This window comes from Felis catus, chromosome E2 (genome assembly GCF_018350175.1).
Source record: "Felis catus isolate Fca126 chromosome E2, F.catus_Fca126_mat1.0, whole genome shotgun sequence".
Taxonomy (NCBI): domain Eukaryota; kingdom Metazoa; phylum Chordata; class Mammalia; order Carnivora; family Felidae; genus Felis; species Felis catus.
This window is the reverse complement of record NC_058382.1, coordinates 10,647,870-10,665,327: the sequence shown is the minus strand read 5'-3', so window position 1 is coordinate 10,665,327 and position 17,458 is coordinate 10,647,870. Positions and strand designations below refer to the sequence as shown.

General features: G+C 51.0%; 1 protein-coding gene across 6 annotated transcripts in view; it reads left to right on the top strand.

Annotated features, from left to right (window-relative positions):
- The window catches only part of HIF3A (hypoxia inducible factor 3 subunit alpha), a 66,439-nt gene that overhangs the window by 11,344 nt on the left and 37,637 nt on the right, over window positions 1–17,458 (top strand). For 4 of the 6 annotated variants that reach the window (XM_045045826.1, XM_045045824.1, XM_045045827.1 and 1 more), the window contains one exon: window positions 4,902–4,972. In XM_045045826.1, coding sequence (XP_044901761.1) covers window positions 4,912–4,972 — 61 coding nt within the window. In that variant the 5' untranslated portion in view covers window positions 4,902–4,911. Of the gene's footprint in view, window positions 1–4,901; window positions 4,973–16,765; window positions 16,977–17,458 lie in introns of all 6 variants that reach the window. The other 2 variants (XM_045045828.1, XM_045045829.1) reach the window with 1 other exon arrangement.

Below are 17,458 nucleotides of genomic sequence, written 5' to 3'. Positions count from 1 at the left end.
AGTGGCTTCTCACTGAGGAAGAGCTACTCCCCTGTCTCTCAGATCAAGCATAGTCAGGCACAAAGCTGATTCATTTCCATGAAGGAGATGAGTGAAAACATTTATCCATCCTGTTGTCTTCATTCTAATGAGGCCATGGTCTACCTGAGGGTCTAGTGATGGTTGTGGGCTTTTTCATCCAGCACATCAATGAAACAAGTAGGATAATGACACTGATATCACATCAATCAACTCCAAAGCCATTGATCACTCACCTAGTGCCCAGCACAACTTCTTCCCGTTCTCTCATTTATATTCTCTCTTCTCTCCTGGGCCCTTCCATCTCTCCCAGTCTCTCTCCCCTCTAAGCCTAATGAGAACAGTGAGTTTTGCAGGGTCAGCCTCCACACTGACTCTCAGATCCTGAACCTAAGATCAGTGCCTGCGATGTACAAGTTGTGTGTCCTCGAATAAATGACTAAAAAGCTGATATGGAAGTTGACATGGTATCCCTGTGGCATTTGAGTCCCTGTCTTGGCTTCACGAGTGACCCCCAGAAACCTGGCAAATTTCCCATTTTGCCGACTCATTCAAATAAGAATTTCCAAATCTGGAAAGAAAATGTCACTGCCTGTCACAGTCTCTTGCACCTGAATAATATCAGCTGCGGTTACTACACTCTGGTCCTTGGGCTGGGAGTGTGAGGTCACGGAGTGGACGGGCAGGGCAGGTAGTCACATACAGAAGAACCTGGAAAAAGATTTGCAGGGTCACATCGATAAGGCATTATTCACTATTTCAACTTGGGAGAGTGGGGATGGCTCTGAAGTATATGCCACACCTTCCTTTTTGCTCAAGTGGCCTTATTACTGGAGGCATTTAGGGGAATGAAGGGGTCATCTGTCCTCTCCTGGATCTTAAAGAATCTGACATCAAGTTCCAAAGTGACAGCTATCCTGTCTGACATCTGCCCCAGCTCCAGAGCTGAGCAATGCCCTTGGGGGGCCAGGGAAGAGGACTGGAGATCTGCCATCACCATTCGTTCTCTAGAGATAAAGGGACCTGCGGAATCTGCTGCTTGACCATCGACTGAACCAGTGGCAACCCCAGAGATGTGACTATCTCAATGCAGCCTCCAGGGGACAGAGGACAGAACCCCATCTCCAGTCACAGCCACTCCCAAGCGAACCTCATCTTCTACCCCAGCCTCTTCCTTTCCCTGCCCTCATCTCCTTCCATAGCAAGGTCCCATCCTCACCCCCAAAATCAGTTTCATTTACATTGTTAAGCTTATTGCCTCCCAAAGCAATCTATAGATTCTATTCAATCCCTAGCAAAATCCCAATGGCCTTTTCCCCTCCTCCTCCTCCTCCTTCCTTCTCCTCCTCCTTCTCCTTCTCCTCCTCCTCCTCCTCCTCCTCCTCCTCCTCCTCCTCCTCCTTCTCCTTCTCCTTCTCCTTCTCCCTCTTCCTCTTTCTCTTCCTTTCCATCTCCTCCTCCTTCTTCTTTTTCCAGAAATGTAAAAGCTCATTCTCAAATTCATATGGAATTTCAAGGGGCCCTGAATAGCTAAAAGAATCTTGAAAAAGAAGAACGAAGTTGGAAGATTCAAACATCCTGATTTTACTTATTTAAAAAAAAAAAGTTGTTTTTAATGTTTATTTTTGAGAGAGAGAGAGAGACAGAGACATAGTGTGAGTGGTGGAGGGGCAGAGAGAGGGAGACAAAATCTGAAGCAGGCTCCAGGCTCCGTGGGGCTCGAACTCACGGACTGAGAGATCATGACCTGAGCCAAAGTCGGACACTTAACCGACTGAGTCAAATGCTTAACTGACTGAACCACCCAGACAACCCCACACATCCTGATTTTAAACTTACTATAAAGATACAGTAATTGGAGCACCTGGGTGGCTCAGTCGGTTAAGCGGCTGACTTTGGCTCGGGTCATGATCTCGCGGTCCGTGAGTTCGAGCCCCGCATCGGGCTCTGTGCTGACGGCTCAGAGCCTGGAGCCTGTTTCGGATTCTGTGTCTCCCTCTTTCTGACCCTCCCCCATTCATGCTCTGTTTCTCTCTGTCTCAAAAGTAAATAAACGTTAAAAAAAATTAAAAAAAAATAAAGATACAGTAATCAAAACAGTATGGTACTGACATAAGGGAAGACACACAGATCGACAGAATGTAATTGAGGTTCTAGAAATAAATCCATACATCTATGGCCAGTTGATTTAAGATTTTATTTTTAAGTAATCATCACACCCAACATGGGACTCTAACTCACAACCCCAAGATCAAGAGTTGCACACTTTGTGCCAAATAGGTACCCCTATGGCCAATTAATTTTTTTAATGTTTGTTTGTTTATGTTGAGAGAGCGAGCAAGCATGGGAGGGGAACAGAGGGAGAGAGAATCCCAAGCAGCCTCCATGTTCAGCGCAGAGCCTGACTTGGGGGCTTGATCCCACAACTGGGAGATTATGACCTGTGCCAAAATCAAGAGTTGGATGCTCAACTGACTGAGCCACCCAGGCGCCCCCAGTTGATTTTTGATGAGAGCACCAAGGCCATTCAGTGTGGAAAGAATAGTTTTCAACACGTGGTGCTGAGTCAAATGGATATCTACAGGGAGAATAATGAAACTGGACCTCTCTCTATCAAGAAGCGTGAAAATACAGCCCACAGGATGGGAGAAAATATTTGCAAATCATAATCTGACAGTGATCGAGAATATCATATCCAGAATATATATAGAACTCTTACAAAAAGACAGACAAGACAATTTAAAAATTGGCAAAGGGCTTGGATAAATATTTCTCCAAAGAAGATATCCAAATGTCCCCAACACGCACATGAAAAGATGCGCAAAGTCATTTTTATTCGGGAAATGCAAATCAAAACTACTAGGAATTATCTATCACTACGCACCCACGAGAATGGTGATGATTTTTTAAGTGGGGGGAAAGGTATTAGTGGGTTTGGAGAAATTGCACCCCAAAGTGTCTGTCCTTCGATAAGTTATTAAGCAGAGAATTACTGCATGAACCAGCAATTATGCTCCTGGGTAGATACCCAAAAGAACTGAAGTAGTTGTTCAGACAATCATTCGTTCACAGCGGCAGGATTCCCAAGAGTCAGAAGGTGCAAATATCACGAATGTCCATCAGTTGACGGGTGGATAAACTGAATGTGATGTATCCGTGTAATGAAATCTTGTTCCTCACAACATACACAAGATACTGATACACACAACAACCCGGATGCCTCTTGAAAACAGGTGAAAGAAGCCAGACAAATCAGAGGACCACGTATTGTATTCGTATTTTTTTAAAGTTCATTTATTGGGGCACCTGGGTGGCGCAGTCGGTTAAGCGTCCGACTTCAGCCAGGTCACGATCTCGCGGTCCGGGAGTTCGAGCCCCGCGTCGGGCTCTGGGCTGATGGCTCGGAGCCTGGAGCCTGTTTCCGATTCTGTGTCTCCCTCTCTCTCTGCCCCTCCCCGTTCATGCTCTGTCTCTCTCTGTCCCCCCAAAAAATAAATAAATGTTGAAAAAAAAATTTTTTAAATGAAATAAAATAAAATAAAAATAAAGTTCATTTATTTATTTTGAGAGAGAGCCTGGGGGAGGGGCGGAGAGAGAGGGAGAGAGAGAATCCCAAGCAGGCTCCCGCGGTCAGCGCAGGGCCCAATGTAAGGCTTGATCTCGCAAACTGTGAGATCGTGACCTGAGCCGAAATCAAGAGTCAGATGTTTAACCGACTGAGCCACCCAGTATTATTCTAACAATATGAAAAATCAAAAACAGGCAAATCAGTCCTGTCTGGATCTCCCTCCACCTTCCTGCCCTTTTGTGACTCAGCTCCTTTGAGAGATGAGGCTCTGGGCCCTGGAGCATGCGGCTGGGGCCTTGCTTGGCTGTCCCTCCTCAGAGACCTCTCCAAGCCATGCCCCGTGGTCGGTGCTGTCGCCGTCACCCTGGCTGGTCTCCATGCCTCTACTGTACTTTGGATGTCGGTGAGGCGTCCAGGCCTGCCCTGCGTCTCCCCAGGAAGTGCATTGAATCCAGGCCTCGAGAGATGGGCCCTCAACTGGGAAACAAGACGGGCAGCCCAGTCTGAAAGCGGGGCTCTCGCCTGGAGCCCGCTCCGTTACTGAGTATCGAACCATTTGGCCGCCAAGGTTTACAACGGCCCTGAGGAGTTTCACTAAACAGCATTTGATACGATTCTGTGAGGCACCTAATAACCATTTTCTAATCTATTTTGATTATAAAACATATCATTCAAGACTAACTCAAGGGGTTGTACAGCCCGCTACCGAGGCGGTGAGACCCACAGTGGAGAATGCCGCTGCCAGAGGAAGCAGGCCCGAAAGGGGGCGATGTGGGGGGGGGGGGAGAGCTTCCTTCTCGGGTCTCTCTCTTCCACTCCTCTGCCCACATTCTGTCTGTCCCTCCATCTCTGGCTGTCTCTCTCCTGCTCCCTTTCTCTGCCCCTCTTCAGTGTCCGCCGACTGCTGGATTCTGCTTCCTGAATGATCCTGGAGAGAGGGGTCTGTTGTTGAGTTGGGTGTGCAGCATGGAGTTGTGTTTGGGAACAGGAGACGCTCAGCCTGACTCTCTCCTGCGTAGGGTGACTGGTCCCCTTTCTATGATTCTGGACAATCCTGAGAGATTATTGTGCTCTGGGAAGTCCCCAGGGCCCTGACCCCTCACCCTTACCCCTACACAGTATCATTAGGTACAATCCCCAGGCTGGCCCTGGGGACACTGCCCTGACATATTTTTCAAGACCTTAGGCCCTTTTCTGGCCCGATGCAAAACGCAAGGGACTCCACACATCCTACAGTTTTACCTAGATTGTCATCAGGGGAGCTTGACAGTTTGGGAAGGCCATAAATGGTGGACCTGGGTCTTTGCTCTCACAGGTGGCGAGGTATGCCTGCTTTTTCAACGTATGAACGCATTTCAAGATACTCACCATGGTCGCCTGGTTTCAGTGAGTAAAATCCCATCTTTATCACAAAGCCTGGGGTTCTTGCGTCGACCTCGCCAGGGTGTGGGACAGGGGGTTGGGCCACCATCCATAGGGAAGGAGGAGTGGTCAGTGCTGAGTACCTCCTGACTCCTCTTGCCCGGAGGAGGGAGGACCGGACCGCTGCGCCCCCTGGCGGGCATCGGGGATGGGGCAGGGCTGCGCGAGCGTGGACCAGGCGGGATAGGCCACCCCCAGGGGGCAAAAATTCGCCTATCCTGGAATCCCAAACCCAGGGCTGGACTCACCCCTTGGCCCCACGGCCAGTAAGCAGTGGTGTGGGAGTTTGGACGCTCACACGGGAAGAATTTATTTGCCTCCAAAATGATTTCTTTGGAATAAACCAAACATGTCGGCATTATGGGATTCTGGAAACTGACAGATCTGGACTTAGTAACACAACATAGAGGACACGGTCAAAGTGGACAATCCATAAGACTCTGACCTTCCCCCTCAGAGGACTCCTCAGGGCCCTCCTGAATCAACGTTGATGGATGGGAGGCTGGGATGTTTGAACTAAATGTCATCTCAGGTGCACCTGGGTGGCTCAGTCAGTGAGCCAAAGGTCTGGAACCTTTGAGAAAGCCCGGGAGGGAGGCGCCTATTTGCACCCTGTTTGGAGAGACACCACCTCAGTGACCCAGAGCACCTCCCTTTTCTGTCCCAATTTTGATATAAAAGTGTTGAAAAATGAAATTAATACATAGAAAATAATTTTAAGGTCTCAGAATTTATTCTTTTTTAAGTTTATTTATTTTGAGAGAGTGTGTGTGCATCTGGGGGAAGGCCAGAGAGAGAGAGGGGGAGAGAGAGAATCCCCAGCAGGTTCTGTGCTGTCAGCACAGGGCCTCACGGGGGGCTCGATCCCATGATCCTGGGATCATGACCTGCACTGAAATCATGAGTCGGATGCTTAGCAGACTGAGCCACCCAAGGGTCCCTAATGTCTTTCACGATTTAAAAAGTGCATCATATATGTTTACCACAAACCCTGGGATCAGGAAGGGAAGGAGAGGGGAAGGAGGTTCATTCCAGACTGAAAAGGGGGATCTGGACGCCATTTCAAACCATCCCTCACGAGAACTTCTCTCCGGGAGGGGGTTGGGTGCAGCTCTGCTCGGACTGAGCTGGAGAAGATCAGAAGTGGGAGGTGGGGCACTCGGAGTGTGGCCATACGGGGCCCCCCCGCCCCAGGAAACACGGGGCCAGTTCTCAGACTAGCAGATCAAGTGCTGGGTGGACACAGCCGGGGGTGAGGCAGGCTCTGGGGACACTTGGAATATGGCAGAATCAGAATCAAGTCTTCATTTAGCCCCTGGGGTCTCTCTAGGCTCTCCTTTATCCTGCCACTTCTGTGACCTTCCCAATTTCCTCTCTTTTTTATGCTATGTCCTCTGGGTTCAGATCCACCCGTATGTAGCCTCACGACCAGTTTCCAACTTCACATCAGGGTTTTGACACCATCCCTTCTGGGTCAGATGCGGGGGGATTATGGGCAAGGGCAAGCACTGGGACTAAGGATTGGCACTCAGTTCTCTTGCTGTTTTCCTGTGGGCCGGGGGGTGGAGGAGGGACTCTGAACCTGGGCTCAGGTTGGGGGGAGGGGGCTGTCCCCATCATGTCTGAGGTGGAGAGGGACACTCCCTCCAAAGCCACCACCCAAACTTAGAGACGCATGTCCCGGGACAATGAAATGTCCTGGTGTCTCCAGGCTTGGAACAGGACTTGAAGTGGCCCCAGTTGATGCATTTCTGGGCCCACAGGGCCGTGAATGAGATCATAGCAGGGTCAACCTTGCAGAGCTTGTGAGATGATGAACTCATTGGGTTGGAGAGAAGATTCTCATTCTCGAGGGGTGGAGGTGACCGGGGAGGGGATGATGCGGGGGAGACACTTGCAGTGCTGACCCTCCTTGCTCCATCCAGATCCCCATGATTTGGTCAGCTCATGAGCTCCGTACTCCCCTCACCCGGCTTCACGATGAAATGGTGGCCACTGGTGCAGAATGTGCTTGCAAACGTACTAAGTGCTTTTTTAAAAAAAATCCACACCTGTATACAGAGAGAGAGAAATGAAAACATCTCACTTTTTTCAGTGTAATGTACCACATAACATTTCCCAGTTACAAGGTCATGAATATCTCAGTAAATATTTTAAAGTGTATTGTGTTCCTGGGGCGCCTCGGTGGCTCCGTCGGTTAAGCGTCTAACTCTGGGTTTTGGTTCAGGCCGTGATCTCGGTTCGTGAGTTTGAGCCCCGAGTCAGGCTCTGCACTGACAGCACGGAACCTGCTTGGGATTCTCTGTCTCCCTCTCTCTCTGCTCCTTCCCTGCTCACACTCTTTCCTTCTCTCTCTCTCTCTTTCTCTGTCTCTTTCAAAAGAAGTAAATAAACATAAAAGAAGGAAAATACAGGGTAAGAAGCTTAAAACACAGTGGTAATAATTGCGTCGTGATGACATATGAGAAATTCAGTGATTCAGACTCTTATCCAAACCAAAATCTTTTTATGGTATAATCGTTTTGTGGGTAGAACTGAGCGGATGACAACATCTGTGGATGTTCGGGGAGGAACCATGGTTTTTATGTGGGAGAATGAAATTAGCAATATGGAATTGCAGAGGGGAAAAAAATAACCGGCTAAGGAACCAGGCCACCCCCCTCCCCATGAAATTCCTCTTTAGAAAGTCTGGGGTAACCTATGTAATTGACGGGTTGAGTGCAAGTCCTGATGTTATGCTTTATTTATTTTGAGAGAGGGAGAGAGAGAGCGTGCGCACGAGCCGGGGTGGGGCAGAGAGAGAGGGAGAGACAGAACCCCAAGCAGGTTCTGGATTGTCGGTGTGGAGCCTTGACGCGGGGCTCAAACTCACGAACTGTGAGATCATGACCGGAGCCGAAATCAAGACTCAGATGCTTAACCGACTGAGCCACCCAAGTGCCCCCTGCTCTTATGCTTTAAATTCACCCAGAAAGAGGGGCGCCTGGGTGGCGCAGTCGGTTAAGCGTCCGACTTCAGCCGGGTCACGATCTCGCGGTCCATGAGTTCGAGCCCCGCGTCGGGCTCTGGGCTGATGGCTCAGAGCCTGGAGACTGTTTCCGATTCTGTGTCTCCCTCTCTCTCTGCCCCTCCCCTGTTCATGCTCTGTCTCTCTCTGTCCCAAAAATAAATAAACGTTGAAAAAAAAATTTTAAAAAAAAAAGTTAGACGTGGGGCACCTGGGTGGCTCAGTTGGTTAAGCGTCCGACTTCAGCCAGGTCACGATCTCGCGGTCCGTGGGTTCAAGCCCCACGTCGGGCTCTGGGCTGATGGCTCGGAGCCTGGAGCCTGTTTCCGATTCTGTGTTTCCCTCTCCCTCTGCCCCTCCCCCGTTCATGCTCTGTCTCTCTCTGTCCCAAAAATAAATAAACGTTGAAAAAAAAAATAAATTCACCCAGAAAGAGTGAACCTGTGAAACCCTAGACACCGCATCCTCAGCCCCTAGTAGAAGCAGAGCCCCAGGTGCGTGCATCTTCCCTCTCTCGCTACCTGGGACCTCGCCGTGTGTCCCTGGGCATGCCGCGTACCCTCTATGACTTGTGCGTGATCCGTCTTATTCACAGTTCCCTGGTGGTTGTTGCCGACGCGTGTTCTGGGATCATAATAAGAAATACAAGGGTGGGGGCACCGGGGTGGCTCAGCAGTTCGTTGAGTGTCCGACCTCAGCTCAGGTCATGATCTCACGGTTTGTGGGTTCAAGCCCCACGTTGGGCCTTGTGCTGACGGCTCAGAGCCTGCTTCCGATTCTCTGTCTCCCTCTCTGTCTGCCCCTCCCTCGCTCACACTCTTCCTCCTCTCTCTCTCTCAAAAGTAAACAAACATGAAAAAAAAAAAACAAAACACCAAGGCAGATCCAGCCGCCACACTGGCTGCGGTTGGGGAAATGCCACTGGGGACTCACCACAACGGCATGGGCGCCCGGGTGAGCCCTTCAGGCGTTCCCAGCAGATAAAGGCTGAGACCCACACCACACCCATTCACCCGCTGAGAGACATTCAGGTTGTCCCCAGCTTGAGGCTATTATGAATAACTCTGCTACAGATATTCTTGTACAAGTGGATGGGAGGAGGCGTTTCCTGCTTTTCACCTGGGAGGGCCTTCTGAACAACGATGCAGAGAATGCCCTCGGGATGCCAGGAGGGAGTCGCAGGTATTTTCTCCTGGAGCGAAGTAGGAAGCCGGTGACAGGAGGAAAGGAAATGTCCTTTTCTGTTGCACATTCCAGAAGGTACAGATTTGCCAGTGGTACCCAAGAGGTGTGGGAACACGGCACCCGGGGCCTCTCCCTCAGGAAGGGCTGAGGGCAGGACCTTCCTGTCCTTGCTGGAGGAGCTGGCCAAGGACTGATGGAGGTGGGCCGGGAGGTCAGTCCAGACTGTGTCTGTGACCTGCAGTGGGTCCCTTTGCTGGGGTCTTTCCTGTATCCTGGGACCTGGGGTGGGGGTGGGAGATACTCTGACTTCCTGTGAGACCCTGAGCATCCTGAGGGGGAAAGAGACAGAGTCCCGACAACTGGGTACGTGGCGTTGGCCATGGCAGCCCTAGTCTGTTTCCCCGTAGAACTCTAGGACCATTACAGATGGTTGACTCATCCCTGGACAAGAGTGGCCAGGGCTGGGATGGGGGACAAGAAGGCAGCTGATTGTGAAACTTTTTTTTTTTAATGTTTAATGTTTTTTATTTTTGTTTGAGAGGGAGAGAGACAGAGTGCAAGAGGAGGGAGGAGCAGAGAGAGAGGGAGATATAGAATCCAAAGCAGGTTCCAGGCTCTGAGCTGTCAGCACAGAGCCCGACACAGGACTCGAACCCACGACCTTTGAGATCATGACCAGAGCTGAAGTCGGAGGCTTACCTGACTGAACCACTCCCACGCCCCTGGTGGTGGAACTTTTTATTTGAGTATCTAGTGTCTCCTGTTGGAGGCTGGACAGCCCCTTCCCGGGGAATTTATATTGATGTGGGACAGATGACACCCGTACAAAATAGAGTTGATCGTGCACACAGAGAGCAACGGTACAGGGCAGGGCTCATGAGCAGTCCGGAGGGAAGTCCACGTGAGATGACTGAAGTGGGTGGCTTTGGCCTTCCTTTGGGCTAGGAGTTGGGGCCGATGAGGGTTCCTGGATGTGGGACGGGTTTAAGCGCTTGGAACTTCCTGCCGGTGTCAAGAGAGGGAGAGTATTGGCTCTCTCATAGGTCCGTCTGCCCACGCGAAGCAGAAGCCGGGGGTATGGGGCCTGAAGCCGTCAGGACCTGACATCAAAAATGGAGGTGGGTCATACTACCTGCGAACGGCATCTTGGCGCCTTCGGAAGGTATGGGGACAGGATTGAGACTCGGGGCTGTCTGACCCCAAAGCCTCACTGCTGTCAGATTGGCGGCCTCCAGTGTCCGAGAGCCCTGGCCCCGCCCCCAGCACGGCCTCCAAGACCCACCCCCACCCCCACTTCCGTACCTTGTCCCGATCTCCCTCCTCCTCCTACCCGAGGGCCTCGCTCAGCTGCCTCGCTCAGCTGCCCTGTGAGACCACGTTCTGGGCCCCGGCAAGCCGGCCAGCCTCCTCCCGTCTCAGAGACACCAAGCTCAGCCCTGTCCTGGGTAGCATGGTTTCCTCTTGTGCCCTGACCTCATCCTCTTCTTTGGTAAACACGACCAGGCCTGGAGCCCAGCCCACCTCCAGCCTCGCCAGGAAACACCTGCACAGAGGTTAGGAGAGGTAGACTCCTTCTGGGGAAGACTTGACTTCGAGTCAATGGCTCTTGGCAAAGGGGCCAGTGAGCCTCCGCCCAAAGCCTTCTCCACCCCGAGTTCACGAACCATTTGGCTGTGATTCAGTGGGAAGCAAGCACAGTGGTTGTTCGGCAGCACTGAGTTTGGGGCGTATCGTTAGGCACTAGGAGGTAACTGAGACACCGTCGAGGCATTGTGACTGAAGTCAAGGAGGGTGTGGCATCCCTTAGTTCCCTGCTCCCTCCTCAGGCCTACATCGGGGGCTCCACGGTGGCCATTGTCAAGAACGTGACTTCCAGTGGCTCCTGGGTGGCTCAGTTGGTTGAGTGTCTGACTTTGGCTCAGGTCATGATCTTGCCGTTTGTGAGTTTGAGCCCAGTGTCAGGCTCTGTGCTGTCAGCTCAGAGCCTGGAGCCTGCTTAGGACTCTGTGTCTCCCTCTCTCTTTGCTCCTCCCCTGCTTGTGCTCTCTCTCTCCCTGTCTCTCAAAAATAAAGAAACATTAAAAAAAAAAAAAAAAAGAATGTGACTTCCAGTGTGCCCTTGTGCCTGACGGTTGTGGGAGGGTCTTGTCTCTGGTTGAGCTTTTGTGCAGCATGCTTCGTTGCGCCCCACCTCATTCTCCTTCTTCTCAAGGGAGAGGAAATACTATCACGCAAGTTTAGTGAGTGATTATGTGCTAAGAGCCATTCAAGGCTTATACCCCTTGGGGCACCTGGGTGGCTCAGTTGGTTAAGCGTCCAACTCTTGATTTTAGCTCAGGTCATGATCTCATGGTTCGTGGGATCAAGCCCCATGTTGGGCTCTGTGCTGACAGTGTGGAGCCTCCTTGGGATTCTTTCTCCCTCTCTCGATGCCCCTCCCCTGCAGTCTCTCTCTCTCTCTCAAAATAAATAAACGTTAAAAAACCTGTGTTCTCCTTGATCCTTAAGTCTCATGTCAGCCCTGACAAGTAGGTACCATGTGATCCATCTTGTACAGATAAGGAAACTGAGGCACAAGGAGGTCATGCCCTCCTTTGGCATCCAGAACAGAGGCCTCTCTCCAGAGCCTGCTCTTCCCCAGGGCCTTGCCCTCTGGGGGGGGGGGGTCCCACGGGTCTCCTGGGGGCTGAGGGGACTCTGTGTCCTGTGGTATTTCAGTGAGTCTCAAGCCAACCCCATTCCACAGGAGACGCTGTTGCCTCCCCCAGTCATGGCCCTGTTCTTGGTTCCCCTTTCTCTTTTCCATGTGTCCTTTTGTACCCATTTTCCAAGGCAGCCATAACACGGTACCACAGGCTGAGAGGAGCTTAAACGACAGAAACTGACTTCCTCATGATTCTGGAGGCCAGAAGTCCAGGATCAAGTGCTGACATGGTTGGTGTTTCCTTTTTTTTAATTTTTTTTGTAACGTTTATTTATTTTTGAGACAGAGAGAGACAGAGCATGAATGGGGGAGGGTCAGAGAGAGCGAGAGACACAGGATCGGAAACAGGCTCCAGGCTCTGAGCCATCAGCCCAGAGCCCGACGCGGGGCTCGAACTCGCGGACCGCGAGATGGTGACCTGAGCTGAAGTCGGACGCTCAACCGACGGAGCCACCCAGGCGCCCCTGTTTCCTGGTAGTTTACGTGATGAAGGAACAAGGTTGTTTGTCCTGCGGTTTTCCACAGTCTGGAGCACAATCTCGGCCTCTGCCAAGGGCCTGCGCTAGGAGCGAGATTCCTCCTGTTTCCAGGGAAGGGATGGACACATCACGTGTAGTGCGCAGGACTTCCACCAGGAGGCGCATCCCATCCACTTGCCCCGCCCCGCTCCCCCCCCCCCCCCCCAACGCTGCAACGAGGGCGGCTGAGCTGCCGCTTAGATCTATTCATTCATTCAGAGTCGCCAAATAGTAATAATGTAACTCTGTCCCTTTTTTCTACCTTTATTGGTTGGACTAATTTTTCTTTAAGTCTATTTATTTATTTGGAGAGAGAAAGAGAGAGCACGCGAGTAGGGGAGGGGCAGAGACAGAGGCAGAGAGAGAACCCCAAGCAGGCTCCGTGCGGTCAGCACAGAGCCTGATGTGGGGTTCAACCCCATGAACCGTGAGATCACCACCTGAGACGAAATCAAGAGTCAGACGCTTAACCGGCCTGAGCCACCCAGGTGTCCCTATTTGGACTACTTCTAGAAAGAAATACTTGTCTTTCTCAGCTAATGGTCTACACTGCGGTCCAGTTCTTGCGTAAAAGGCAGGATAGATGCTGAATTCGTTATCTTTTTTCTGGGGGGTGGGAGGACCAATTTTCGTAATACCGACCTAGTTCCTCGATCCCGTAACAGGAAGAGGGCTTGTCTGATCCTCTCCTGTCCCGGGAGGAAGAAAAGGGTTAAGAAACAAAATCCAGGGGCACGTGGGTGGCTCAGTCAGTTGAGCCTCAGACTTTGCCTCAGGTCATGATCTCCAGATTTGTGAGTTCAAGCCCCACATCTGGTTCCCTGCTGTCAGCACAGAGCCGCTTCAGATCTTCTGTCCCCCCCCCCGCCCCTCCCTCGCTTGTGCTCTCTCCAAAATAAATAAAACCTTAAAAAAAAAAGGAAATAAAATCCAACTGAGTAAAATTTAGAGATCTCATGGGCTTTATTCAACGATTTATCAATCAGGCAGCATCCCATCCTGCAGGCCCCACCCCAGGCAGTGACCTGTCACCTCACTGTCCCTGACCTTCTCTGCCCAACAAGACTTCAGCCCAGAGCGTGTGTCTTCTCTCGCACCCAAGCGTGGGGTATCTGGTGCAGGCTCAGGGAGGCCTCACCTCTCTGAGCCACCCCAGCCTTGCTGCGCCCTCCCTGCCCCCGGCTCAAGGCTCAAAGGTGAACAGAGCAGGGACTCCCAGGTCTCAGCTCCCGGGTCCTTAGATCCTGGGGCTCTGCCCTGTGGCCCTCTCTGATGACAGTGCCAGAAGAATTCAACATCAGAATATCCCAGGGCCAGCCAGTGGGGCCTCCCAGGCCCACCCAGAGACAGGGCCATGGGGTCATAGTGGACAGTGAGGGTCCCCCGAGGGAGGAGGACAGCCACCCACGTGATTCCCTCGACAGGTTCAAAGTTTCTAACAGCTGCCTCCCTCTTTCATTATTTAAATCAGGCTATTCTGTCTCGTCCTGTCCCAGAGGCGAGAGCACAGGCTCGAGTGGAGTGTTTTGGGATGGACAGGACGAGAGAAGGAGACCCGAACGGTGTAGAAGTCAAAAGACTATACATAGGAGAGGGGCCTTTGTTTCCAGAAGTTACAGGCCAGAGATTCAGAGATGAGGCGGTGAGGGGTGATGCTGGCCGCTTACTCTCAAACGGTTCAGGAAACAAAAGTGAGGAAATAAGATTCCCTCGTAGGGGAGATGTGAGGATTGAGTGATAGGATGTGTGATAGCTTGTAACAGTCCTTTGCATGTAACCTTTCGACGGATGGTGATTCATAGGTAAAATCACTCTCAATAATGAATAAATAAGCTGAAAAAAATTATTGAGGCTCCCCAAAGAGTTTTCATTTATGCGGGCTAGATATATATAGCGTGGCGTGCTGGTAAAGCAGCTGTCTGAAGGAAAAGTAACCCCATGATGCGGTGGGTGTTTCCATGGTGTAAATACTCCCGCCACGGCCCATTTCAAGCTACTCAAGTTTTAAAAACTGGCTCCCATGATCCTGAAAATTACCTTACATAAATTTAAACAAATTTTTAAAAGATTTAGTTATTCGTTTTGAAATAGCAATAATAAACCCACTACGTGTTAATATCAGAGCAGTGACATCATCCCCAATCACATGGCCTCTGAAAAAGTTCACCGGACTCTGGGGAAAAGAAGAGGCAAATAACATCTTGGAATTATTATGGGAATGGTTTTGCCCTTGTGGACCCCACGAAAGGATCTTAGAGACCCCCAGGGGTCTGCAGACCGTGCTTTGGGAACCTCTGGGTTAGAATTTCAGTTCTCCATTCAATCCAGTGCCCTTCTTTTTTTTTATAAAAAAATTTTTTTTTCAACGTTTATTTATTTTTGGGACAGAGAGAGACAGAGCATGAACGGGGGAGGGGCAGAGAGAGAGGGAGACACAGAATCGGAAACAGGCTCCAGGCTCTGAGCCATCAGCCCAGAGCCCGACGCGGGGCTCGAACTCACGGACCGCGAGATCGTGACCTGGCTGAAGTCGGACGCTTAACCGACTGCGCCACCCAGGCGCCCCAATCCAGTGCCCTTCTTAAAAAAAAAAATTGATATTTTAGGGGCGGTTGAGCGTCTGGCTCTCTTTTCGGCTTAGGTCATGATTTAATGGTTTGTGAGTTCGAGCCCTGCGTCAGGCTGTGCGATGACAGTGCAGAACCTGCTTAGGATTCTTCTCTCTCTTTCTGATCTCTCTCTGAGATCATGATCTCTCTCCCCCATTCATGATCTCTCTCTCTCTCTCTCTCTCTCTCTCTCTCTCTCTCTCTCTCAAAATAAATCAATAAACTTAAAATAAAAAAAATACTTTAGATACCCTTTTATTATCATGAAATTCAGTTCACGCGCAGCATAATTTACCCGTGCATATCATCTCTAACTGAAATGCCTTGTGAGAAGTTGTCTGTAATATAAAGAAACAAAGGAGGGGCGCCTGGGTGGCTCAGTCAGTTAAACGTCCGACTTCAGCTCAGGCCGTGATCTCACGGTTCGTGGGTTCGAGCCCCGCGTCGGGTTCTTTGCTGACAGACAGCTCAGAGCCTGGAGCCTGTCTCAGATTCTGTGTCTCCCTCTCTGTCTGCCCCTCCCCTGTTCAGACTCTGTCTCTGTCTCAAAAATAAATAAACATCAAAAAAATAAAAAAAAAAAAAGAAGCAAAGGAAAAACTACCACGTACAGTCCTTCACAGAGGCGCGTGTTTAAGAACTGAGGGGGTAGGTGGTTAGGTTTTAGAAAGGCGTCGCACATATATGGTGCATTACTGTGACAGCCCAGCTGGGGTCAGGGTGGTACTTCTGCAGGGAAATGCGGGCTGGCCACATCAAAGTGGGATAAATACCGATTACCAAAAATAGCATCAGGTCAGTCTTTGCCATCCACTCAGACAAGCCTTTCCTTTTCAGTTGTTTGGATCTGGGGATTGTGAATGACCGATGGGGAGCCTGTAATTTACAAGAAATACAAGGTGCTCCATTAGGTCAGTGCTCATAGCCATAACACAGCCAGATGCTCCTGCTTTTGGTGAATTGGAAATTTAACTTTTTTTTTTTAACCGTTTCTTTATTTTTGAAGAGTCAGAGACAGACGGAGCACAAGCGGGGGAGGGGCAGAGAGAGAGAGCGCGGGAGACACACAGAATCCGAAACGGGCTCCAGGCTCCGAGCTGCCAGCACAGAGCCCGACCCGGGGCTCGAACTCATGCACCCTAAGATCATGACCTGAGCTGAAGTCAGCCGCTTAACCCACTGAGCCACCCAGGCGCCCCGTGGTGAATTACAGGTTTAGATTTAAGGTGAATGGGACAAGATGTAGTCAAATGTCTGTTTTTTTTCTTTACCGTTGACATTTTGGAATAAGGGCTAAATTAGACGATTCCTATGTCCATGTGGGTTGCAGGAGAAGCCAAAGCAGAGGGGTCAGCTCTGTTGTCTGGGATTCAAATATCATGATGAGGGGGGATGTTGGTGATGTGATTCTCCGAGAGAGTCAACGCTCCCGATAGCAACTGCTGTCCCAAATAGGGTATGATCTTCCCTTGATTCACGTGGACTTGCTTTTGAAAAATTCACAGCATATTAAAAATAGAACTAAATTCTTGCTTTTTATTTTTTTAAAGATCCAGATTCTTTTTCTTTCTAATGTGTATTTATTTTTGAGAGGGGGGAGGGCCACGGGGTGGGGGAGGGGGACAGAGGATCCAAAGCGGCTCTGAGCTGACAGCGGGGCTCAGACTCAGGAAGCCGCTTAACTGACTGAGCCACCCACGCGCCCCAAATTCCTGCCGTTTGTCTATGAAACAGGAGTCGCTGTAGCCTCTGACAGTCACAGATTCTTCCCGCACGTACCGATTCCAGGAGGACCCAGGAAACCCTTCCTCGTCAGGGCTGTGCAATGGCGTCGCAAGAGCTGGGAGCCCCTGGCCCCGGCCACCAATGGCCAGAAACCTTACACACGTACATACCCCTCCTGGGACGCTCTGGCTGCTCACTGAGCTGTGAGAAGTATCAGCAGGTGAGCTGGGGGGCTCAGGGCCCTGGGAGATTCTCTTGCAGGGGGCAGCGGGGTGTTGAGGGAGCCAGAGGGGGACCTGGGCCACAGCATCCACCCATCATCCCACGGCCAGGGGCAGTTACCTGCACCGACACAGACATGCACACGAGCATCTGTACAGGGACCTGGGACGTGCGTGAGACCTTTCCGTGCGTGTGACCATATAGGCACGCGCGCGAGCTGCCTCCCATTTCACTGATGCCAGGTGCCCTTCTTTACGGAACCCAGATGCGCACTCATGCGAACGCTCACCCGCGCACCCACGTCGACAAGCCTGCGCATACCAAGGCGTGTCTAAGGCTAAGACACAGATCTCAGTCTTAAGGTCTACGCCACGTGGCTTGTTACTGACGTGCATTAACGCCAGCCTGTCTTGTGACCCCTACCTGTGCGACCCCGACATCCACGTGACACGTATGCGTGTGGACACGTACATGGGTAGT